The sequence below is a fragment of the Gastrolobium bilobum genome, unplaced genomic scaffold, assembly GCF_033153095.1.
Source record: "Gastrolobium bilobum isolate Gb01-03AN ecotype WA unplaced genomic scaffold, APGP_CSIRO_Gbil_v1 utg73769, whole genome shotgun sequence".
NCBI classification, from domain to species: Eukaryota; Viridiplantae; Streptophyta; class Magnoliopsida; order Fabales; family Fabaceae; genus Gastrolobium; species Gastrolobium bilobum.
Genome location: NW_026895325.1, coordinates 113,486 through 141,067, shown reverse-complemented (window position 1 = coordinate 141,067; position 27,582 = coordinate 113,486). Strand labels below are relative to the sequence as shown.

General features: G+C 31.6%; 1 protein-coding gene across 1 annotated transcript; it reads right to left on the bottom strand.

Annotated features, from left to right (window-relative positions):
• Window positions 1-10,977: 10,977 nt before the first annotated feature.
• On the bottom strand, window positions 10,978-12,280 carry LOC133305892 (transcription factor bHLH96-like). Its single transcript, XM_061506145.1, has 3 exons — window positions 11,765-12,280; window positions 11,213-11,629; window positions 10,978-11,073 (listed from the first exon to the last, which is right to left on the bottom strand). Exons 1-3 carry the CDS (start codon window positions 12,278-12,280, stop codon window positions 10,978-10,980), a joined length of 1,029 nt encoding a protein of 342 aa, XP_061362129.1.
• Window positions 12,281-27,582: the final 15,302 nt, after the last annotated feature.

Here is a 27,582-nt window from a genome sequence, read left to right as displayed (position 1 = left end):
TGAGGTAAAGAGACAATGTCAATTTTGGTTGGAATGACCACAATAAGGATGCAAAAATGCCTGCTAGGAAGAACTTAATAAAATTACAAAATTATTTTACATATAAAAAAATTTTGCTATATTTTTTGTAAAATTTTCGTAAAATGTATCATACTTTTTTGCTTCCGAAAACAAGGGTCTGATGCACTGTCCATTTCAACGAGGAGCTAACTTTAGGACCGTACTTCGAAGATAAAATAGCTGGAGGAGGTTGTATGGGAATACCTCCAAACTATCTACCAAAAATATTTTTTTGCATTAGTGGGTGAGTTGGAAGACTAGCAAAAATCTAAAATAAAATAAAATATAATTAAAAAAATTAAAACAACACAATATGTATTTACAATTTAAATCGAAAGGCGAAAGCAACATAAATAAAGAAGCCTCGAGCTCTCAAAATGTTACACTAACACCAATGTGCTATTTTTTCTTCTAATATTTAAATAATAAAATTAATAATGAAAAAAATTACTGGAGCAATTTTAGTCACAATGATAGAGAATGGCAGAATTCTCAACATTCCTTGCCAACTTAGCAAGGTGTTTGTGGATAAGGTGTATTTACATATTGGTATGTTTTCATTTCCAAAGTTATATATTACTAGAAAAGTATGATATGAAATCATTCAAATTCATGTTTATCATAAATTATTTGTTATTTTGCACAAGCCACTAGAAACAATTATTTTCTTTCGATCTTATTATGCGGATGAACAACCACATATTAACAGTAGTAATGATTTTATTTTCCAAATTTTAGGGGGGGGGAGCCCACCCTAACCGGTCTGCCTATGCACTAATTTAAGTAGTAGGGCGTAGCTCTCAATAGGTGATGTGCAGGAGGGGTTATACTTTTGTGTAGATCCATACACTACCACGGTGCTATAGTATAGACTGTAGACAACACATAACCCTTGCATGTGCTAGTCGTGTGAAGCGTGAACATGAAAAAAAAAAATTGGACTAGTTTAGTGGATCTACCTATTGATGCGTGTAATTGATGTAAAATATTTAGTAATACTATATAACGAAAAAAAATTAACTCAAATTTTGATGAAATTTAACTATGTTGAGGGTAATTGTTAAATAAAATACAAATAACAGAGACCATGTATAAACATGTCAGCTCATTTTATAAAAAAATTCAATAAAATCCTAAATGTATAACATTCGCAAAGTGGCTGAGCCACATTATCTTTAGGTAGGGCCTTGGCCCAGCTACATTTCAGTAAATTATATTTATTATATATAATTATATAAGTAACTATAATTAGGCCCTATCTAAAATTGTAAGTTGGCCTAGCTAAATTTATAACAGTGGTAACAGACGAAGATTTTGAGTTGCTTTGTGTGTGTGATCAGATAAACGCTTTCTTCTTAATTTCTTATTCTTCTTTCATCTTTTTCTAATTAGGATTTTCTTCTAACTTTTTTTTTCTTATTCGCACTCACCACCCGAAACTCAGCCATTTTGCGATAATGTACGATGTTTCATTACTTTCTCAAGATTTTACAGATACATGTTCTTAGAATATGCATGGGTAATTATATTATCCGAAAGGAAAAAAATTGATTTACGTTTTTTAACATTGTAAAAGAGAAAAAATTTGTATTGCTGACCATTATTGTTTATTGGGTGTTTCAAACATGAGTGAAATTCATGCCCTTTTTTTTTTATTTACTGTGTGGTTGTTTTATTGATTTTTTTTTTAAAATGGAGTGTTGTTTTACGTTTACTTTTTTTTATAAAAAAAATAGTTTAATGTAGAGCTACAATTGCTATTGGTAATGAAATTAAATTATTTCTTTGTGTTATTTGTATTTGATTTCACAACAGGAATAAAAATTTTGGCGATTAATCAGTGAAAACTGTTAAAGAGAAAATTCAATGAAGATATATGTATATATATGGAGTATGAAAATTTCTTGTACATTTCCATTAATAATTTTTTTTTTTGTATTTTTAAAAAAGTTTAAATATTAAAATATTGATAAAAATGATTTATGTGGATCCAATGTCATTTAAATGATTTTAGACATTTATCGCTGATTGTTTCATGTTTCTTTTTAATTGTGAAGTTTGCTTTGTCCCTCTATGTTCATGTTCTTCACAGGTTACGACTAGGGGTGTAAATGGAACAGGTTAAGCCTGCAGGCTTTGGCTTTAATAGCCTAAGTTTATCTAAAATATTTAGAGCCTATACTGATTTATTAGCATATTAAAGGCTTGATATATTGGTTTGGCCTGACCTATTATAAAAAACTAAAAAACCTAATGCAGCCTGTAAGGCCTACCAAGTTGCAAACCATGGGGGTGTACTGGATTAGGATTTCAGAGGATTTTAATGGATTATTTTGGACAAAAAAATCTATTGGTATTCTTTTAAAGGATTGAAAAAAAGTCATGTGGTATTCAATTAGGATTTTAAAATATTAATTTAGACTCTGTCCAAATCCGTTGGTATTCAATCAGGATTTTAAACAAAGGAAAAACAATATTGTAGTATTCAAAAAATATGACGATTTTAATGGAATTTTTATTGGTGTGGATTTCGTGAGACTTTTTAGTGAGAAATATAAATAAGATGTCTCTCTCACAATCTCACCCTAACCCCTAAGATTTCTTGAGATTTCTCTACTGCAGTATCTCACAATCTACTCTAGCATTTTCTCAAAGCCAATATATGTTCTTTTTTGACTCTCATATATTTTCTCAGGTTTGGGTATTCTTCCTTCATGATTAATGATTGTGTTTGTCGTATGTATTTACCAGGTTTTGATATTCCTCCTTCATGATTAATGATGTGCTTCATTTTATTTTTTACCAGAGTTGTATAGAGTTGACGATAAACATATATATAATCTCTAAAATTGAACTAATAAGCTTACCACATATATTCTTTGTCGACCTTCTTTTGTATATTGTTTGGATTATAATGAGCATAAAATCCTAATATTCTTCGTGTTTGGCAATGATACATATTAAAAATCTTAATAATCCGGTGGCAAACTCTATTAAAAATCCTAATAATCCTAATATTCTTCGTGTTCAATCTTCGTCATGTATCATTGAGAAATGTAACTGAGAGGATATTTGACATATTTAAATCACTGTTCACAATTTTTAAGTCAGCACCTCCATTTCCATTTAAAACACAAGGAGAGCTTGTGCTAGCATGTGTAGCACTACATAACTTTCTTTCCAAAGAATGTCGTTAAGATAAATTTTCAATTGAATCAGTAGATGCATCTTCATCTTCAGTATCACCTGTTAATGAAGAAGATAATTTTTAACTCATTGGTCAAACCCAAGAGCAGGAATAAGAAGATGCTGCTGCATGGAGGACTAGTATAGGTTTAGATATGTGAAGAGCTGGTGCTTAGTAATTTTGAATGTTTGTTAAAAATTATATTAAATTTTACTGATTGAAAAAATTATATTAGGTTTTACTTTTTTATTAATATCATTGCATTTCTTTATTATTATTTTTATTGACTCTTGTAATTTTAAATGTTTGTTAAAAATTTATATGATTTTTTAAAATCGTATAAATTCATATTGTCCTTTTAAATCTTATAAATTCTATTATAATTTATAAGATTTTTTATGTCAAAAAGAGTCTTTTAAAATCATAATTTAACACACCCCCTAAATGAAATAAGAATGAACATTAATGAAGTACGAAAAAATATTTTTCAACATAGTTATATATCTCTAAATTTAATGGTATTTATTATTTTTATAAAAATTTTAATGTCTAGCACTTTAACTGGATATAATTTTTTTGTTACATATAACGGTGATACTGAAGTTTGAATACTTTTCAATCAAATGAAAAAAATTCTCATTTAGTTAGTTATTAAGTTAAAACCCTGACAATTAGGGGTGATAAACGAGTCAGGGCCTTTCAAGGACTTTTAGCTCGGCTCGTGAAGGCCTGTGCTTACATGCCTAATATTGGTTGTTGGAATCAGCCTTGGACTTATATAAAAGCTCGTTTAGTAAAAAGACCTCATCCTCCAATTCAAAAGCTCGGCCTTGGAGCCTCTCAGGCTGACCTAGTATATTAATTTATATTTTTATTTATATTTTTTATACTATTTGTAATAGCCTTCTCTCCCCTCTCAATCTATTTCACCCCTATTTTATTAGTTAAATAAACTTTTTGAATGATTTTGTTCTATATTATGCTGTTTGGATATACATTGAATTTATGAATATTTTTGGAATTACTAGTGTTGTTGATTGTATATTCTGTTTGGATAAATTTTTGTTATCTTATTTTTTTTTCTAACAGACTCTTTTACTTTTTGTAAATAAAGCAAGCCACATGCCGATAATTATATTCGTAACAGGTAACAGATTTGTTAAGACTGACACATTTAAATACAAACTTAGTCTTTTAAGATCAAAGTTTGACTCAGCTCGGCCCGTTAACACCCCTACTGACCATGACAATGATTATAAGTTACAAGGCTGATAAAAACTTGCCGAAGCCACTTCAGACCAAGAATTTTATTTATTCACTATTGCTACTTGTAACTTTTTCGGCCCAAAATCCAAGAGTTTTAGCACGAAATAGATTATGGGCTGATGTCATAGCTTAATTAAAGAAATTTCAAAGCACCAAGGCCCAGGAACGCAGAAGGCCTATTACTGGCTTTAGAGTTCAGACGGAGAGTTTTATCTTACGCACGCAGGCTTTAAGAATGGATTAGATTATGTTGAATTTGGTGCAATATTATTTTGTTATAATAATTTTTTAATATCTTATTTAATTAATAATTTATTTTTATTTGAATTAAATAAAATTATAATTAAAAGATAAATGTGAAATTATTAATCACTAAAAAATTATTGAGAAGATAGTTTTAGGGGTTTTATGTTTTAATTAAAACAAAGATAAAGTAGAAGTCACCTATCGAACATAATAGAGAAGAATTTTGAGAGAAGTAATTTAGGTGCTTAATAGTTGTGCTGCAGCTCAATATTTTTAAAATTTATCCTTTAAATAATTGCTGTCTCTTTTAATTTTTGTCTGCGTTGCAGTTGCAGCTACAGTGTTGTATAAAATCTTCGTCAGTTTTCCACTTTAATTAAATTATTTATTTTAATTCTCGAGGTGGAAACAAAATGATTGGCATATCATATTACGAAAAAGTCGATGGTAGAACATTCTGCTCGCAAAATTTTACTTTTGGGTCTTGTCATTAGTCAGTTAGGAACAAAATGATGCGGGAAATTCCTTTTCGAATCCTGATGATTTAAAATTCCACATTTCGTTTCCCAAACTTCGTGGCACCTACAAGCCTACACTGACAATCATGTTAAAGCTCCTCCACTAACAGTATAGTTGAACAGCCAGTGATTATAGCTTCATTGGAAATGTCTCGTATATTATTGAATGGATAAGAGAGGTGGGAACGCCCATTGGAAACTTCTTAAGAGCAAGCTAGGTGCGCCTTTATAGCTCTCTCCTTTTTCCCTAAAGTAGCAACAAAATATAATGGATCGTTTGTGACTTAGATGTGAAAGTTTATTAAATTGGTTTTATTGATAGTCACTTGTTTGGTTTTTGTGGATGAAGCACATACACAGAACATAAGGATCATATATAGATAGCATGGGTTAATTATTGTAATTAATAATTATATATACACTAATACACGGTCCAGCTTTCCAATCGAAAAATATATGGTCCTATTCAACCTTCATTACTCTGACTAAATTGTCCACAGCAGCAATTAATCGAGGACATTTTCCTAATGCCGTGTGGTTATAACATGACAACATGGACGGTATTCTAGTTAGCAATATCTGTGGACTTATATAGGTAGCACGTTGTATTGATCACATTGAAAAAAAAGAAAAAGAGAACGATCCAAATCTTTGTTGAAATGGACGTATATCGAAATATTGTATCCGTAGTAAACATGCAAATACTAATGGACCAATTTAATTTAAAAAAAAAAACAAACAAAGGACCATGAACAGTCACCATTCTATTAATTATAAATTTTAGCATCTTTCTTATTGAATATTGATGGCGATTTTTTCATTTGGCGGTGTATAGCATCCTTGTAATTCATGAATTATTGCTAATTTTACTTAATTAATTGCAACCAAAAACTCTGGCACTGATATGTTAATGAATAACACATGGGTGGATTAACATTTAACATAATAATATCAAATAGCTGAGTGAGAGACGGATTATCTATTAATAAGTTCTTGTGTAGCGGGGGGAAATTAAAGAGAAGTGGAGAAGAGTGGGTGTCAAATTGAAGGTATAAAATACAAATTCAAGATTTTGTTGACCATCACGCTGTGAGCATATATTTATGTTGTGCAATCTAATACCCGTTGAAACTTAAAACCAACGACGACCTTGATGACACAAAAAGTCGAGACAATGATAATGACCATCTTAAATTTTCGGCAGAGCTCTTTTCCCCCCCGAAGATTTGTCCCATTACTTTTGCTGGTTGTGAAGGATCATTAATGAAAAAAAGATGACAGTATTAATGTATTATACAATTATTCCAAAGGACACATATCCTTCCGTTCTCCACTTTTAAAACTCTAAATTGGGTCATCATTAGATACTTTGTGCAACTGCGAAGCAGACAAGAGAAAAAAGTGTTCAAGAATATTCATACGTCAAAAACAATATGAAAGGTGTGTATATAATGTACCAATGCTTTTAATGAATCCCTAAGAATGGTTCATGTTGTTGTCAAATATTTGTAATGATTCTGGCGGGCACTTATTAATTAAATATTCATAACCCAATATATATCTAATTCTTACTGTATAGATTCTTTTATAGTTTCTTTTAAATTGAAAGGCACGAGAGAAGATCTTTGTCGAAGCAAAGAGCCCAACAACGTTATCGCCTAAACCACGAAGGAAGAAAATTTGCTGCCTGCAACATTTAGCTAGCTTAAGGCCATTGTATTACTGTTGTAAAATTTTAACTAGATATCGAAACTTTTAAGTCTTTCAAGTCGTAGTTAATTGGGTTAAATCGTGATTGAACTAAAAAAATGCTTGAACCGAAAAATATATAGTCAATTCATTGCCTGACCGATTCTATCGGTTGGTTTAGTTTAATTTTTAATTTGTATGATTTCCTATGTACTCGCCATGATGAGGGTTGAGCCATGTTGTAGAGGTCTCTACTTTCTAAAACGCATTTTTCTTAAAGAAAAAGAAATGTGATGTTTCTTTTGAAGGGGAAGTTGATAGTGATACATGGAGAGATGTAATAGTATGAACTAGAGCTCATGGAGATTATTGTGGAGGTTACAAACAAGCTAAGGATAAGTGGAGGTGAAAAGGTATGGTATGACTACGAGAAGTGATTTTTGTAAAGTACCAACAACCAGGAAAAAGGTTTTTGAGAAGATGACCCCTCATGGAGGACCGAGGATACTTATAATGTGAGAAGAGTCATAGGTGTGAGAATGATAAACCTATAACCCATTTTAGTCCTTTGGACCATATTGACGTATGAGATTACGTAATTTTTCATATATAACGGTTATGCATGTGTGAAAATGAGCATCAATTGAGTTTGAAAAAACAATTCATCCTCTCATGAAAAGTGAGCTGCGTCTGTCAGGCAATTTTATATGTAAAAATGTTTTTTTTACAATTTTTTTTTATAAATTTTTGCAAATTACACTATTTACTTCTGAAAGCAATGTTATTAAAATCGGTCCGATCATTGATCCGGTTGAGATACCAGGTCACTGGTTCAACCGTATTACCCGATGATTATAGATTTATAAATCTATAATTTATATTAAAAAATTATAAACATACTCAAATAGTTGAAAAACATAATATAAATTATAAATATTTTAATATAAAAAATAATAAATTATACATTATAGTCCAATAAAAGATCAAACAAACATATAATGCTTGTGATATTGGTGTTTCAGGTTCAGCGAATGACATCTCAACTATAAATCAAATCAAAATTTTCTATATAATGCACAACTTGACATAATATTAGTATTATAGGTACATAATTTATATAAGTCAATAAGCAACAAATCACTCAAATATGTCAATTATGAAGAAAAAAATTGGAATTTTTTTTTTGGGAAGTTTTTTTTTTAATAAACCGGGTCGGGTCACCGGTTAACAGACCGGGTCACCAATTTTCACCAAAATCGACCGGGTTGGACTGGGTCACACCGGGCCTGGTACTTAACCGATCCAATGTGATAACCAGACCGGTCAAAGATCGATTCATCGGGTTCCGGGTCGATCCGATCTGATTTTCACAACATTGCCCAAAAGTACATAGTGTATCCTAGTGTACCTCCGGAAGTACATAGTGTAGTTTGTAAAAAAAAATTTATAAATGTACCCCTCCCTAAATATTTTTATATGTAACTGGTTGAGAACAAAAACTTTCGACTTCAATAATAAAGCAATTTTATATGTAAAAAATTTAGCGCATTAAATAGTTATTAAAATTAATTTATTTTCTGCTCACTCTCACGTATTAATCTATTACAAGGTGAACCAAGCACAAATCCACCACTATCAATATTAAACTTTATAATAACGAATTTATGTGAAATATCCTTTTTAAAAACTCTACAAAATGCAGTATTGTTAGAAAAACTAGCGCTATTAATATTTTAATTTAGATGAGACAGTTAATATCATCATTTATAACCGATTGCTAGTTTGAGGGAAATTTGAAAGAAAAAAAATCGACTTCGATTCAGTCCTAATAATTTAAGGCGATAGAGGTTATTTTTTTATTTAAAAGATAATAGTTGGATAAAAAAGAAGAATTACATTTAACTTTTGAGATACAACCAAAAGAAAATCAACCCGATTTTCTTACAAAAAATAAAATTTGAATTTAATTTATAAATATTAAAGTCACATTAATTTTAAGTATTTTTGTCATCAAATTAGTTCTACAAAACTTATATTAATATATTAGTCCGTTGAAATTTTCTGAACCAAATTAATTGCTGAAAAATATAAAATTTTCACCAAATTTACCATCTTGTACCACCACTTTATTTATAATATGGATGAACTTAATTTTTGACACTTCAATTTTCTTATAAATGTTTATACTAAAAATATTTAAACAAAATTAAATATTTACTTTAAGATAAAATAATTGGAATTAATGTCTCTCATTTCGTAGGAGATAAAATTATCTCCTACGCACACATAAAAATAATATGTGAGGACCATTTGAAGAAAAGAGAGAGAAAATATGAATTTCATACACTTTCATATATGTATATGAGATAAAATAGTTATCTCTTATAATATCAGAAAAACTAGCCCGAAAATAATTATACAATTATATGACATAATGTAGCAAGCATCGAATAATTGGAATGTGCTTCGCACCCATAGATGTCACATGGGAAGGACACAAACACATGTAGGTTCTTGGTCGGTTCCTAGAATAATTTTCGTCATTTCAATTTCGGACAAAGAATTCATACATTCTTTCCAAATCTTGTATAGAACTCTAACATCCTTATGAAAAAAAAAATAATCATTTTTCAACATGGACAATGCTGCATTTAATCTTAAAGGGATCAAAAGGGAAACCAAAGGTTCCACATTATATCAACTGTAAAATCAACACCCACCGGTTGAAGCGGCGAAAAGTTTGATGTTACGTGTGCCCTTGGAACAAATAAAATGGATTAAGAGAGAATCGCGTCCTTCGTAGAGTCCAAAAGTTGTATTAACTAGTTCTCTGATAAATCGGTTGGCAAAATTAGCGTTATCAAATTTGGATCAATTAGGGCGTTGGATCAATGAACTAGTATTTCACTGATTTATAGAAATAAATTTATATAAAAATGTATAATAAATATAATAATATATTTATTAATATGACCAACATATAATATTAACTTAGAGAAAAATGTGACAAGTCCCAATATGCATAAGATATCAAACGTTTAAATAATGAGGAAATGATTTTTGCTTCAAATGCAGAAATTTTTTGTCTGTCTCAGAGAGAAAAAATGGAGTAAGGTCCATCATGCTTATGGTTTTTCTCTTTTTATGGTTTCTCTGACATTTTTTTTCTTTACGGAACAGACAAATAGTTTATGTCTTTGAAGCAAAAATTATTTCCCATTAAATAATTTACTTAAAATTCCAAAAATCAAGACCTATTTAATATCGGTTGAATTCCATTTGCTAGTTTAACATTGGTTGGTATGTAGAACCGGTCAAATAATTGGGTTGTTGGTTCGATTCTTAATTAGAGCAATTGAGTCCAATTTTTTTTTTTTAGTACAGAATCCAGTCCAATTTTTGTAACACCGGGGAAGACCATTTTTTTTAAATAATAATTCAACACTGTAAATTTTTTTTAACAAATAAGTACAATGTATTAAGACAAAATCACGTCTTCACTTTTCGTTATAGGTGTAGACGTGTGGTATGCCTTTTGTTTCTCCTCTTCTTGTGTTTTTAAGCGGTGTGTGAGTGAATTATTTAATGTCGAAATCTTCTACAGAACAAAAAATAATTGTGAGAGATCCGCAAACATTCCGAGGAAATTAACACGCTAATAATTCACAAGTGGATACATACTTCGAGTAGGGGGGTCCCACCACAACATAAATTAGTTGTCGCTTCCATCTTTTATTCTTTTTTTCTCAGGCTAATTTGTAGCCGCAGGGAAAAAAGCAAAACGAGAAGGAAAAAAAAAACCTATAATTATGCGTCTCTTCCTAACTTATTGAATTGGAACATGTATATTCCCTTCAGACTGGTGACGCAGATGCATGTACCTGCCTATCCCTTGTTACATATATTACTTGACGGGCCACACCCTTGAACACATCTCAACTAGGATAATAGAGATGTTTTGCAGAATTGGAGTCAATAGAGGGTAAAAGCCTTTAATATTTCAGGTTTAATTCAGCTGAAAGCAGCTTCACCCTGGACAGTGCGTGATAGTTGATTCACAGCTGCTGCAATTTCATCCACCGTGTTCAGCTGACACCCTTCCTCTACCTATTCCAATAAATTAATACAAAACGAAATTAAGACTTTTAAAAAAAAAATGTTACTTTTCATAAATAAAATTTAAAGAAGAAAACAAATTAATTAAAGGAACCTAGCTAGCAGAAAATGGCAAAAAAGGCAAACCAACCTTTACACTAACTGAGGTAAGGACCATATCGTCCACAGTGGTAACATTAAGGTGGAGAATGCCGAGTCCAAGACTTTGTAGCCCAACAACCATTTTCATAATCTGCCCAGGTTGTTTCTTTGAGAGTATCTTTATGTTGGCATGGCTATCCACCAAGGTCACTTCTATATCTGCTACGGCCCATGATTGATTCTTGTTCTGGCTCTGTTCCATGTACGAGGATGTGCTACTCTGAGTTGCACGAGTTGAGTACTGAGGGAACATGAAGAACTCAGCAAGGGGTGAGACTGAGGAGGCACTGGAGCAATTCTCCTGAACTTGTTCCTTTGTTTTCTTTTGTCCCTTCATGCACTGTAGAAGCTGCTCCAGCTCCTTCACGAAGTTAATTGCGCCTCCAATAATAGAGGCTTGATCACCCTGTTTTGGAACCAGACATTATTAGTACAGTTAGTTAGTATTGACATTTAAGGTCAAAACAATTTTAAAAACAAATTAATCAAGGTCATATCAGGTTATGCTCTTTTTGGGGTTTCTAATCAAATCGAAACTGACCCTTTGTACATAAGAAGGAGGCATCAAAGATCTGAGCACAGCGAGGTACTCATTCATCTGTTTCCTTCGATTGCGCTCAACTGCAATGTGGGTCATCCTCTGGTTCTCGATTTCCTCCATGTTCTTTGCGCTTTTGGTGCGACGTCGTTTGCGCCGACTTGTGGCGGCAGCGGCGGCGGCGGTGGTCACAGTGGAGGAAGGAGGAAGAGGGGAAGCAGCTCGGGGCATGGATTGATCAACGGTGCAAGCCTCTGGGGAGGAAGAGTGTGAATCCCATTGGTCCTTGACATTTCGCAACACCGAGGAAGAAGAAGAATCCCAATTTGCATGGAGATTGTGCTCTATGTTATTGTTGATAATTCCAAGAATGGCTTTCTCTTCTGTTGCTTGGAAACCGTAGTCGTTGTTCCAGGTTGAGTCACTAGCAGCACTTCCTCCTCCTAATAAGGAGTACAAGTAATCTTTGCAACCATAAGAAAATGGATCTTGTGGGAAAACCACAGCTTCAAGGGCCATTAGTTATCACTTTTTATATAAAGTTGAAATCGCTGATATGGAGAAAGAGGTCCCGCTCCTTGTAGCTCACTAAGTAGACACTACTTTTTTTTTTCTTGAAAAGGATGAAAAAAGAGAAAGCAGAGAGCTGAGGAAAAAGGTTTGAGAGAGAAAAAGAGAGATAGATATGGCTGAGGGCTGAGGCTGTAAATTAAAGGAAAGTCTAGACTGAGATGAAGTTTAATGATTAGATGCTAACAACAGTTTTGGCAAAGAAAGGAAGATGAAGGTTAATGATTAGATACTAGAAATAGTTTGGCAAAGAAAGAAAGGAAGGAAGAAGCTTGACCAAAAGCCAAAGCACGAGCACTAAGTTCCTAATAGAGCAAACAAAGTAGCCCTTTTATCGTCATCTTATGAACAAAGCCCCTCTGCCTTCAAATCTCTAAGAGGATTGTTCATACAAACAAAAAAGCTACAGCACTATGCACGTGAGGTTTGTCACTTTAGACCAGTTCCTTGATCGCACAAACTTAACCACAGGGAAACACAGGGAGAGAGTGTGAAATTCTCTTGTCACTTTCTTAATTTCTCAAACTAATAATCATACAAGCAATAAATTAATGACTCCTGCAATAGTTTGTAAAGAGAAACAAAAACCTCCATATTATGTGTAATAGATATCAGATTGATTTGGTACGAAACCACATCTATGGTTTTATATTTAACTCTAATTGTCACCTTTCCTTTTTTTTTTTTTATCATATGAAATCCCCATTTTTTATTTTATGCATAATTTTTTTCCGAAAAAAAAAAAAACAACTCTGAAACTTAGAAATAAAATGTAATCGTTTGATTTTATTTTTTTCTGGAATTGCTTAACCTTATGCTCAAATGCATCATCACATTCAATTCTAACAACAAATTATAGCCGAAAATAATGTGTGTGTAAGTGTGAAACCACCGGTTGGTTGGCAAGGGGACAAAAACATATGAAAAAAAACATACATACAAATATACAATAAACTGTATCAGATACCTATTTCGTCAAAAGGGCAGAGTCTTCCCTGTTGTGACACTCATGGAATTTTTTTTTTACCAGTCGATATAGATAAATTATCTATATTGGACTCAAAATAACAATGTTTTAAGACAAAAATAAAGGTATTTTTATAAAGAATAGATTATTCTATCTACTATTTTCTTCTGCTTATCTTTGTCTATTACTCTCTAATACCGATAGATCAGAATATCAAGAGGAGAGAAACAGATAAAGATTAGTTGAAATTCTGATCTAATGATATTTTAAAGTGATAAGCAAGATAGACAAAAAACAGTAGATAGAATAACTTATTCTTTTTTATAAATATAATTTATTTGAGGTTATAATAATATTTTATAATATAATTTTTTAATCTTTCAACTTAAAATGATGTCATTTTGAGAGTAAATAAAAATAACATATTTATATTCGTTATAGAAACGTTAAAAGAATTGTTAATATTATAGATAACTTAGGTTGTCGATATCTGTTTACTATATGTTATGCCAAAGGATAAAGTGGTCCTTTTCATCTACACAAGTTTCAATTGTTAATATTATAATTTTAATCACATCATCAATGAGGAGATTGGCAAGCTCTATATATAGTTTATAAATTTATAAATTATTACTTGAAGATCTTATATTTTTTATTACCTATTAATTTGCTAAGTAATATGTTATTAATTTCTATCAAACTGTTAATTAATTAATTATTTAATATATGGTTTATTTAAAAAAATTATTTATATATTAAAATCATTACATGATTTGGACATAAATCAAATAATTAAGAAATAACAATAATGAGTGAAATGAGTAATTAATTCATATTCTGTTTTTTTCATTAAAAAAATAGAAAAAAATTTCTTCACTAAAATTAAACTCTTCTAATAGCTTTTTTAATTGAACGAACTGATAAAAGTATAAATGATTAAAATAAAAATTATATATATATATATATAACATAAAGTGGTTATATTTATAATTTATTTTTGCTTACAATCTCTTATAATTAATTTTTTATCCTTGAATTAAAATAAAATTAATGACTATAAAATGACATTAAGTGAAAGCTGTTAAATTATTTTGATCCAAAAATAAATAAGTAAATCTGAAAAACTATAATAAAAATAATTATAAATACAACTTCCCTTATATTCATATTCATATATATATATATATATATATATATATATATATATATATATATAATAACTTCCCTTATCCACAATATTCTTAGCGATACATATTGAGTGGTATATCGGAAAGAGTATTGCATCAGATGTATTATATGATATGAAAATAAATCAAAAATTTTAATATTTAATTAAAAAAATAAATATTTGATTTACGATTTAAATGAAAAAAATCTACAAAAGTTATTATTAATAAGGAAAAGAAGATAAAGATTTTACTTAAATCAATCTTAAAGTGACAAAAATGATAAAAGTACAAGTGTCATCATACAAGAACAAGATAATGACAACAAGATTGATAAACGAAATGATACTGCCAACAAGAATGATAAGGAAAAATGATCTCAGATTATTGAACAAAAATGATAAATGAGTCAAATGACTATATTAATGAAGAGGATAATAGATTAATTATGTCATTGGTAGATACTAATAATGATAATAGTGATAACATTAATCTTGACGATTAATAATTAGGAGAATAATTGATTTGCACTTTAATTACGTATGTATTTTGCTGATGGAATCTTTTTTGAAATTTAAATTTATATGATATTAAGTACACTATATATTTTTAAATCATTTTTATTATATTTATATATTTTACTATTCGATATAATACACGATAGAAAAACAATAATACACTTAAGTATTGTGATTTAAAAACCTTGATTTTAAATTAATTACACTCTGTATTGGGGTTTGGACATGAGACAAAAGCTTCTAATAGCCTCCCAGACTTAACCGAGGGCAAAAAAATTAAAATAATGTATTTAAATTAAATAATTACGCATTTAATGTTGTTTTGTAAAAAATTACACATCTACTGCACAATGTGACGCTACTTTTGGGCGTCACATGTGACGCCCAAAGATGGCGTCACATGTGTGCTCTATATATTTCCCCACCCCCTCCATTCAATTCACACCTCTTATCTCACTCTTCATATCTCTCTTCTCCACCAACATTCCTTTATCTTTAATTTAGTATTTGAATTTTAGTTCTAATTCTATTTAAAAATGAGCTCAAATCTTGATTCTGTTCGTGTTGTGTTATATTACAATGGTAGGAAGGTAGAAGGTCGACGAGGTGTCATATTCGAAGGTGAAAAAAGCCGACATGTATCCAACGCAACACAACCATTGGCGAACTGCATCAGAGAATTCGGGAGAAGTTAAGTCTTCAAGACAACCAATGTATCACTGAGATCACAACAAGGGTGTGGCAAGGTGATAAATACATTAGTTTGAAAGTGCTTGACGATGAAGACTTGGAGATGACAATGGAAGAATTTTGCAACCAGTCAAGGACAGATTTTCTAGAGTTGTATGTCGACATCGTCGCAACCGAGAATGCTCCCATACCGGTGATGTCAGTTTATTTAAATTCTCCCCGTCTTCCAGCTTTTCTTGCCGCTCATGCGTCTCCAGTTGGTAACTTTTCTGAGGGAGATGAAAATGATCCGACTTGGGAAATGCACGACGAAGATGACGATGACGACGATGAAAACATGGCAATGGAAGAACATCATCTGGCGGAATATGCTAGTGCTTCAGAAGAAGATGAATCTCGTGAGATGGGTGCGTCTGAAATCCCAATATTCCATCAACCAGTCGTCGCGCAAATGCCGCAGTTGAATGACGTTGCGTCTGCTCCGTTTGGTATTCCACAAGAAGGTAATTGATCCCATTCGTCATACTGCGTGAATAAATAACTGATTTAATACCTGAAATAGTAAGTTCGTATTAAAAAATTATAATCTGCAATTGCAGGTGACACAAATGTTATTCCTTTTTGGGAAGGAATTCCGCATTATTTTTACATTGATTGGAGTTATCAGAGCGAACAAGAATCATGTACTGATGGTTCGGTGTCTGGATCGGCTTCAATACAAGGTCCGTGGCAACTGAGTGACATGTTATTTGTCAATCAAGAATCAAAATTATTTATTTAAGCATATGCGTCATTTATTTAACTAGAATCAAAATTTATGAAGTCCCGCCAAAACGTAGAACAATTATTTATTTACAATTAAATAATAATAATACATCGGACAAAAATAATATAATACTAACTGAATACTTAACCCTAGGTCACTACCAACTTGTCCAATACGTACTAATCATCACACCTAACTAACTACAAAGTTATGCACTCCCGCATTAATAACATCATACATTCAAAATTTACGATGTCTCTAACACTATTTATAAATCACTAATTAATATGCTAAACCCTAATGCATAATTAAAAATTAATAATAATAACTACGTAATAATAAAATTACTATATCATTACAACATTCATAGCATGCCACAAAATTTCCAAGTGACTATCCTAATGTTCCAAGTCTCTAATATACAATCAATCCTAACATGTATTACTAACTAGCACTGTAATTTAAATGTATACATATGAGGTATTATGACCTTACCTACGTTGGCAGAACTTCGCTACGAACCGCGGTTAGAGAGAGGTTGGAGAGAGGTTAGAGAGGTAAATGAGTAAGGAGTGAAAAAAGGAAAGTGGGGTATATATAGGTTGCACATGAGACGCCCCCTTTGCGTCACATGTGACGCCCCAATGGGGCGTCTTCTCCAAGGGAGAGACGCCTCACTGGGGCGTCACATGTGACGCCCAAAGAGGGCATCTCATTGTGCAACAGATGTGTAATTTTTAACAAAACAACATTAAATGCATAATTATTTTAATTAATTACGTTATTTTAATTTTTTTCCCTTAACCGAGTGGTAAGGCTGCCCTAGTAGGTCTAGTAACAATCAATATATATATATATATATATATATATATATATATATATATATATATATATATATATATATGTGGGGTAGGATATTCTTACACCGGTGTAAGAGTTAGAAGTCTTACTCCCAATCTTTACCATTGATCCACTTGTATCCAATAACTCACATTACTAAAAAATTTGAACCTTTAAATATAAATGAAATCAACAGACAAGATTGAGAATGTAACTTACACTGGTGTAAAATGATCCTTATCCTATATATATATATATATATATATATATATATATATATATATATAATTCATTTATTTTATCAATTAAGGTCTCGGGGATTTCATTTGGTAATAATTTGGTCGGACACCTGGGCGTGGAATAGAGAAAGGTCACCAAAAGCTGGTAATAGCTCAGAGATTCTTAGGAAGATTCATAGCAGAGAGCAAATGAGGGATTGGCGAAAAAAATAAAATAAAAAAAATAACTGCCGATTAGCTTAGTTCAGGCTGCAGAGGAATCCATGTGACCACACAAAGGGTCACTCTGTAATCATCTACGATGAACACGATTTTTCTCCCTCTCCCCGAGGTCCTTGTGGCCTGCGCTCTTTTTAGTTACACTATTCTCAATAAATATTATGTTTTTTCTATCGCTCATGTAAGCGTAAGACCCATTATATTCTACTTTTACCGATGACTGAATGACATACTTGTTTTGTTTCACACACAAACTACTAATTAACCATTTGACCACATCTCGACAAGACATTCTGTAAGTTTTCTTCCCTTTTTTCTTGGGTATCCCTTCTTTGGAATATTGCCAACACAATAATACTAGTATACGACCATTCAAATCGAAATCTGTGTTATTCCTTTGAATGTTTATTATATCTAACCACTACAATATTTCATCTACGCGTATAACATGATTAATCTAATGCATAAAAATCCAAACCCAACTGGCATTCCTTTGAATGTATCAGAAAAATTTGTAGATTATGGGATTCGACGACTGCTTAAGTCTTAATTACAGGGCAACTTGCTAATTAGGATCTGCTGTTGCTACTCCATATATATATATACACATACCACAACAATATAGCTCTCTAAACAGTATTATTAATTTTTGTTATTTAATTAATGGTTGAGAAAATGATCGTTAACTGCGTCGAGTGTCATATTGTGCAAGCCAGCGTGTCACGTTCTAGCTATTCCAATATTAAACATGCCGCTCCTTTCTTCAATGAATATGTTTATGGTATATTTATTTTAATTTAATGTAAGACGTATCATTATTAATTATTTGATAAGGTATAACTTTCCATCAAGCTAATTACTTATGGCCTATGGGTATAACCATTTATTTAATCACACTGTCCACACCCACGGCATAGCTCCGGAAATAAAGGTTTGTCTTCCGTGTGTGTGACTTTGATCTTATAAAGTATAGGTTTTAGGTATATTTTACTCTGTATAATTATTATTTATTTCTTAGTTATATACTCCTAATAAGATTTGGATTTCTCAGGAACCAATGCCTTAATTAGTTGAACTATATGTATCAGTTAATCATAAAAATATAGGCATTTATTTTTTTATAACTAAAAAATATGTATTAAAAACCAAATAATTTAAAAATATAGAAACTGATACTCAATAGTAGGAGTAAAAAATCAAATATGCAAAAATGTAGAAAATAAAACCTAATCAGGTGATAATAATTCTTTTCACTTGCTCGAAAGTCATGTTATATGTTGATTTTCTTAATATGTTAGAATAAACATTGTTAAATTAATTATATGAAACTTCATTAAATACATATCATTCCGAAGTCTTTAAAAACATGCTTTCAGATCATTATCATGCATGATGGCTTATAATGGTAGATTAATGTGGGACATATTTGACATTTGTTTAAGTTGAATTATATATGTAACAGCTGATTAATGTAGAAAATGAATCGCATAGTCCCTAGCTAATCTATCACATCTAAAACTTTTGTCTCTTTCTGAGACACACGACTGCACTTAATGAAAACAAGAGTAATCCAGATTTTTGTGCAATTAACAAGTCATTTTGTTCTCTGTTGCTTAACTGCATGTGCTTCAAGCATAAAACACGCTACCAGCAACTCTAACCGAGGCATCCGGGCACAAGGCACGTATAATTTATACCAATTTTATACAATAATGTAGTAAGCAGACTGATTTGGTCAGAGATTTGATTTTATTAATCAGCTAAAAGCCTTGTTCATTCATAGGCTTGTTGACTTGTTCAAGAAAACTGTGTGTAGGAAGGTACCTCATCAAACCTGAGTATTGTTTTATAGAATGGCGTTTGCTGCTCAAATTCTCGAGTCTGAACATGATTCTTCTATCCCGTGCCGCGCGTCACCGCGGACCATAACCATTACCAGCATTCCACTTTGTTTTACGGTTCCAAATTTCAAGCTATTGTTTTGTAACTTTTATTATGTACTTCTTCAAGGTAAATTTGGGTTATATATAAGACATTTTGCTAGCTCCTTTTTCATTTTAGTATTTTGGTTATAGATTAAGCAATAGTTAATATTTTTCAGGGTGAGATATATGGTTAGGAAAAGATAGACATTACTGCGTTATACATGGTAAATTATTTACGACAGAATTACAGAAACGATTGATTCAATTTGTTTAAATATAATATTTTGCGACAGATACAATAAATAAAGTCATTGTGTCTAAACAATATATATATATATATATATATATATATATATATATATATATATATATATATATATATATATATATATGGGAAAAATATTTTTATAGCCACTTTCGATAAGGTTGTCTACAACTATCCCTTTTTAACTAAGTATGACCAGTCATACATTAAAATTGTATTTTCTCTCTCCGCCATGTCAGCCTACAGTGTATGAGGAAACAGAAAAAAAAGAACAGCTTTATTGTTATAACTAAGTATGACCGTTCATACTTAGTTAAAAAGGGTAGCTGTAGATAACCTTATCTAAAGTGACTATAGAAATAATTTTTCCTATATATAGAAAGGTTATATTTACAAACTTTTTGTTTATAATCTACACTATGTCTGACCAGTAATACACTCTTGAGTAGAGTATTACCGGTCAGACATAGTGTAATTTGTAAGTTTGTAAACGGATCCTTCCCTATATATATATATATATATATATATATATATATGAGGAAGGATCTGTTTACAAACTTTTTTTACAAATTACACTAAGTATGACCGATCATACTTAGTGTAGTTTCTAAACAAAAAGTTTGTAAATATAACATTTTCATATATATATATATATATAGTAAAATTATTCATCAGCCGCTTTACGTACAACAATGACATGTGTATGGTTATGATTGCCCATATTTAATACTTTCATCTTTTTTATGATTATGATTTCCCACATTTAATCTTTCACGTATATATATAACAAGTATTTGACTACTGAACTACAACGACTGCAGAAATGTAAACTCATTTATATATATACTATTATGCACGGACACGGACACGGGACACAGGACACGACACGCCGACACGTAAATTCTAAAAAATGTCATATTTGGACACGTTGGGACACGTTTTGATATTAAATAAAATTTTTAATATGGGAAAAATATTTCTGCAGTTACTGCAGATAAATTATCTGCATTTATTCCTAAAACGACGTCGTTTTGGTATTGAAATCTTAAAAAATTATAAATATAAAGACCATTATAACCCTGAAATAAATTAAAATTACATAAACACCATGATTTCCGCCCCAAAACGACATCGTATTGGGCTTACTGCAGATAACTTATCTGCAGTAACTGCAGAAAAAGCGAACCCTTTTAATATATATAATATAATTTATATTTAATACATAAAAGAGTCCATAATAAGTCATATAACCAATCAAATATTTAAATTTTATAACATAAATATAAATATAAATAAATTTCCGTACTTTGTTAATTTTTCATGTCAAATTTCATAATAGAAAAAAATTAATTTATAAATTATTTCTTTTACATTTAGTTAGCAAAATAAAAATAAAGTTTATTAAAAAAAAAACGTGTCCGAGCGTGTCCGAGCGTTGACTGTGTGTCCAAAAAAGTTGACCGTGTATCCGAAAAACGTGTCGGAACGTGTCGGAGAGTTGACCACGTGTCCCCAAATGTTGACCGCGTGTCCGAGCGTGTCCGTGTCGGACACGTGTCCGACATGCAAATTTTTTCTCACGGAGCGTGTCCGTGCTTTGTAGTATATATATATATGGTCGAGATCATTTTATACCAGTGTAAGTTACACTCTCAATCTTGTCTATTGATTCCTCTAATATCTAAGGACTCTAATTTTTTAGTCATGTGAGCCATTGGATACATGTGGATCAGCGGTCAAGATTAAGTGTAAGACAACTTTTAGACTAGTGTAAGAATATCCTGCCCCATATATATATATATGTATATATATATATATATATATTGTAAAATCATTTATGCAGCCGCTTTACGTACAACAACGACAGGTGTATGGTTATGATTCCCTACATTTAATGCTTTCATCTTTTGTATGGTTATGATTCTCCGTATTTAATGCTTTCACTCACACACACACACATATATATATAGCAACGACATGTGTATGGTTACGATTCACCATATTTAATGCTTTAATCTTTTGTATCGTTATGATTCAGCAACCACAGGTGTATGATTACAATTTCCCACATTTAATGCTTTCATCTTTTGTATGGTTATGATTCCCCGCATTAATGCTTTCATATATATATATATATATATATATATATATATATATATATAGGGATAGGTTATTCTACCTATTCCCTTCTTGCCTACCTTTTGCCTATCCCTTTCATCACCGTTGGATTACAATCTAATCCAACGATCCATAATTGTGAAATAAAATAACCCTTTTTTTCTCTTTCTTTCTCCTCACTTCTTCCCACACCCTTTCTCTCTCCTCCCCATTTCTCTCTTCCTCTACCCTATACCTATTTTTTTTCCCTTTACTTCTGATCACTGCAGAGGTGAACGCGCGCGAAAGCATTATGCGATTCATCGACCACAACATTTGAAAGAGTTCTTACATTCTAATTATTGTATTCGATTCCATCCAATCAAACAATCAACAAAGTTTTTTATTTTCGATTAACTTTTAGGAAAAGGGGTACAAGCATGGAAGGGTATCTGCAAATGTAAATTAGCTTGGTCTTGAACTGAAAAAGAAAACCCAAAGAAACCACTAAATGGTTTTTAATATCTGTTGATCTCGCATAGGATTCCAGTCATGCTCCACAAAGACAAGGGTATTTGCAGATGTAAATAGGTAGATGTAATGAAACAATTTATAATACCCTTCCCTATTAATATATAATTCAATAATACTGTAAAAACTTGATTAAAATAATAATAAGAGATGGGTTGCTTTATTTGTAATGAAACAATTCTATGAATCAATTGCAACAAATCGAACAAAAAAAAAATGCAGTACATTTTCCTCATAAAATGGCTTAATACCCCTTTTCCATGCTTTTTCTGATCGGAAAGAATTGCCACTGCCTCCATTCCACAATGAACGCGACAAGGACAACAACAAAGAGTTCGATAATAGGTATAGGTATTCACTGTGAATCGTGTTCGTTTGTAGTTCAAAAAAAATTAAAATAGGTATCGAGAGATCAGAAGGATGTGTTAGAGGAAGAGAGAAAGGGTGTGGGAGGAAGTGAGGAGAGAGAAAGGGTGTGGGAGGAAGTGAGGAGAGAGAAAGAGAAAAAAAGAGTTATTTTATTTTGCAATTATGGACCGTTGGATTAGATTGTAATCCAACGGTAATGAAAGGGGTAGGCAAAAGGGAGTAGGTAGAATAATTTATCCTCTATATATATATATATATATATATATATATATATATATATATATATATATATATATATATATATATATATATATAGGCTTTGTTTTTCTCCTTTCACATGAGAAAATGAATTCTCCTACACACACATGTTTAAGGTATGTCCCACCATTAAGAAATAAAAATAAAAATAAAAAAACAATGCACACATATCGATGTATGAGTGACATGAGAAATGCTTTCTCCATCAATATAAGAAAGTATTTTCCATATATATATATATGGAAAGTGAACATTAACCTTCTATAGAAATAAGTTTTGTGATACGAATAATATTTAATAATTTTTATAAATGTTAAATTTTATCAAACTAATTTATGAATTGAAAGTTTTCATTAAAGAGATCAGGTTTACAAAATTTCATATAATTTAAATGATAGCTCATACTTCATCACTTAACTTCATTTTAATATATGATATATTTTAAAAATGTAAGCAAATATTAACTATAAAATTGCATACTTATGAATGTTAAATGTGTTTAAAATTTGGTACGCTTAATCATCAAGATTTAAATAATTTAGTGATTATATTTGATAAATTCCTATTTTACGAAAAGTTATTACAAAATATAAGTCTGAATACTTACTCTTAAAGCATGTTTGGAGCAGCCTTTTTTTTAACTTAAAAACTAAAAATAAGAGTTTAAAAGTAAAATTAAAAGTTATTTCGTGATTATATAAAAATTTGTTTAAATTAAAAATAATTGTTTTCGGTAAAATGATTTTCATAAACTTTATTTCAAATTAAATCACAAATACAATAAAATTATTTTAAATTAAAAAGTATATATTGTAGTTGAATAGAGTGACAGAATTGAGAAATCACAAATACAATAAACTTATTTTAAATTGAGGAAAAACTTCAGTTTCACCCGTTGTAGTTACAATAATTATTTCCTAGCCCCACGTAGTTTCAAACTTATCATTCAGACTCATCATGTTTATAAAATGTATCATTTAGCCCATCAAATATCTAAAAAATGTCCTTATTATATAAAATATCATTAATACCCTTGCTAAAAAATAAAAGATTATATGTGAAATATCAAACATAACCCTAATTAAAAAATTCTAAAAATAATATCTCAATCAAGAACGAGTAAACCAGAGAAAATGTATTCAAGTATACCCCATCATCCTTTTAATCTATCTTTTCAACAACCTACAAAACAAAGTTGTTTCTAATTTTGATACCCTGATATGTTGATAGAAGAAATTACCCATGCTGTTGTGCAATGTTTTCTTGGATTGAAGAGGAATTAAAGTATCACTCTCCATAAACCCCAATTTGCAAGTTTAATGGTAATATGATTTGTCTGAGAATAAGTGTGTAATAGGCGTGAATGAACTTTAATTTATTGTGGTGTCCAAATTTTAGAATCACATATCTGACATGGACTATTCACAAAAAAGCTCAGTATCTGAAATATGTGATTAATATACTTCTTCCGTTTTTGCTTTAGTTGCTGCAGAAAAAAGCATCGGAAGCGTTACTCCTCAAATTGAGATGAAGTTTTGTTGAGATATATAGTCCCACATTGATTAGATGGGCAACTAATATGGCCTTTATAAGGCCTTGGGCACTCTCACTCTTTGAGCTAGCTTTTGAGGTGGTGTATCCTAAGGTTCTTTACATGGTATCAGAGCATTACGATACCTCAAAATGAATCCTGGCCAAGGAATTCTCCTTCCTTCCAAGAGTGATCTCAAAATTCATGCTTTTTGTGACTCCGATTGGGCCAGCTGTCCTTTAACTCGTAGGTCAGTTTCTGGGTTCTTTATTATGCTTGGAAATTCACCTATCTCATGGAAAACAAAGAAGCAGCTCACCATCTCACGCTCCTCGGCAGAAGCTGAATACCGCTCCATGGCAACCACCACGGCTGAATTAGTTTGGTTGAAGTCCTTTCTTGCATCTCTTAATGTTTTTCATGATGATCCAATGGAGTTGTGTTGTGACAATCAAGCGGCTCTACACATTGCAGCCAACCCTGTGTTTCATGAGCGCACCAAACACATTGAAATTGACTGCCACTTTGTCCGGGAACGGTTGTTATCCAAGACTATCCGTACTATTTTTGTTCGATCTCAGTTCCAACTTGCGGATATTTTCACAAAGGCACTTGGACGCGCTTCCTTTATGGCTTTCCTTCCCAAGTTAGGCATTTCATATCTTCATGCTCCAACTTGAGGGGGAGTGTTGGAATAGAAGATTCGATCTGATCTGATTGTTATTAGTTGTAGATTGGTTGTTATCTTAGTTTGTTAGGATACCTTTTTCCTAGCTTATTTTGTTATCTGATGTATTCTAGGATAGTAGCATCTTAGCTGTTGCATATATTTAGGAAGTAATTGCACCCATCAGGAACAGCCATAGGCCTATTTATTTGTATTCATGTTCACTTTATACGATAGAGAATTAATGGAAACAATTTCCTTTTGCACAATTTATCATGGTATCAGAGCACTTTTATTTCAAGCTAACTTGCCTATTAAATTCTGGGGGGAAAGTGTCATGGCTGCTGCCCACATAATTAATCGAACTCCAACCAAGGTTCTTCATGGAAAGACCCCTCATGAAATTCTGCATGGGTACACTGATGACTATGGGCACTTAAAGGTATTTGGTTGCTTATGTTACGTGGTGACGCAACCGAAACCAGCAAACAAGTTCAGCCCAACTCATGGTATCAGAGCTTGTCTTTCCTAAACACTTCCGCAGACGTGCACAACTCTAAAGCTGTGAGCAGATTTCAGTCTTACTTGAAGATGACCACTAGTGGAACGAAACCCACAGACCCGGGTTCACATTTCTATCTCGCCGGTTCAGATAATCCTGGCATTCTCTTGACAAATGTTACGTTGAGAGGGGAAGCAAATTATGAGAACTGGGCAAAACTCATGAAAAATGCCCGCAAATCAAAAAACAAGTTGGGATTCATTGATGGATCCATTAAGAAACCTGACAAGGCGCAAGCAGAGGAGCTAGCTTTTGAGGTGGTGTATCCTAAGGTTCTTTACAAGTTTCAATATATGAATAGGGGTTAAGATTATATCTACAATAATGGCTCTCAACCGTGTAAAAAAATTAGGTATTTTTAATTGGGGGTATTTTTGATATTTTAAATATAATTTAAAATTTTAATTATTAAGAATATTATCGATATTTTATATAATAAGAATATTTTAGGCATTCAAGGGACTAGATGATACTTTTATAACCACGATAGATTTAAGTGATAAGTTTAAAACTACGGGAGCTAAATGATAATTATTGTAACTACAATATAATACGTGAAACTGAAGTTTTTTTCTTAAATTTAACTCAATAAGCTTCTGCCATCAAAACAAATAGAAGACTCTCGTGCAGTTTCCCATATAGCTTCATGCAAGCTTTAAAATCTCTGTCAATCTAGAGAATGAATTAAGAAATTGACTCAGTGATTGCACGATGAATCCAAACGAGTGCCATAGTGTTGCATCGCTGCTAATTAGGAAAAAAAGGATCCACCATTGCAGGTAGTGTAATGGATCCATAAACAAATGCTAATTTGTTCTTAGATAAGAGTGCTACAATCATTGATCTGCCCAAGTATGGTAGTTTTTACTTTTTACCATTTAATGGAGGAGATACTAACATAATCGAAGGATTTTCATTGGGAAAAATTGCTAAGATTGAAAGATGTTAATTTGTTCTTAGATAAGAGTGCTACAATCATTGATATGCCCATGTATGGTAGTTTTTACCATTCAATGGAGGAGATACTAACACAATCGAAGGATTTTCATTGGGAAAAATTGCTAAGATTGAAAGATGATTAACGATCGATAAAGCTCTAGCCGAGCTAGGTTTTGGAGAGTGTAGCCCTGTCACGTCTTGGAGAGTGCCTAGCTGAGCCAAGTCTTAGAGAATGCATAGATGAGCTAGGTCTTCTACGTTGCTCATACTTGGGGTTTACAATAAATACCCTGAAAAATAAAGAGTATGTAAACTTACAAGAAGATATCATCCATTAATTGTTAGGGTGTTTATAAAAATACGAAACTCAAAAGAGAAGATATAAAGGGTTTAAGAATGAGCCACAAATGTGATATTTTAGCAGTTATCCTAGCTGGAGGCTGAGATGAAATGTTGACTTACCGACCGCCCACCCATATAAATTGTTGACCATCCAACCATGTAAAAATGCTGCCCGTCCGACCATGTAAAGTGCTAGTCATCCAGGCATATAAATGCTAGTCATTCGACTATGTAAAATGTTGATCGGACACGACATATCACTCCAGGTTGATAAAATATTGATCAACCAACCACCCGTGACAATCATTGGAAATGGAGGCATCCTTTGTAGTCATCATATTTATGAGTATAAAGTTTTGT

Excerpts from the sequence above, each read along its gene's own strand:
- LOC133305892 (XM_061506145.1), bottom strand. The coding sequence starts at position 12,280 with ATGGCCCTTGAAGCTGTGGTTTTCCCACAAGATCCATTTTCTTATGGT. Across the intron at positions 11,630-11,764 it reads CTCCTTCTTATGTACAAAGG|GGTGATCAAGCCTCTATTAT; the intron begins GTCAGTTTCGAT and ends GTTCCAAAACAG. Across the intron at positions 11,074-11,212 it reads TTACCTCAGTTAGTGTAAAG|GTAGAGGAAGGGTGTCAGCT; the intron begins GTTGGTTTGCCT and ends TTATTGGAATAG.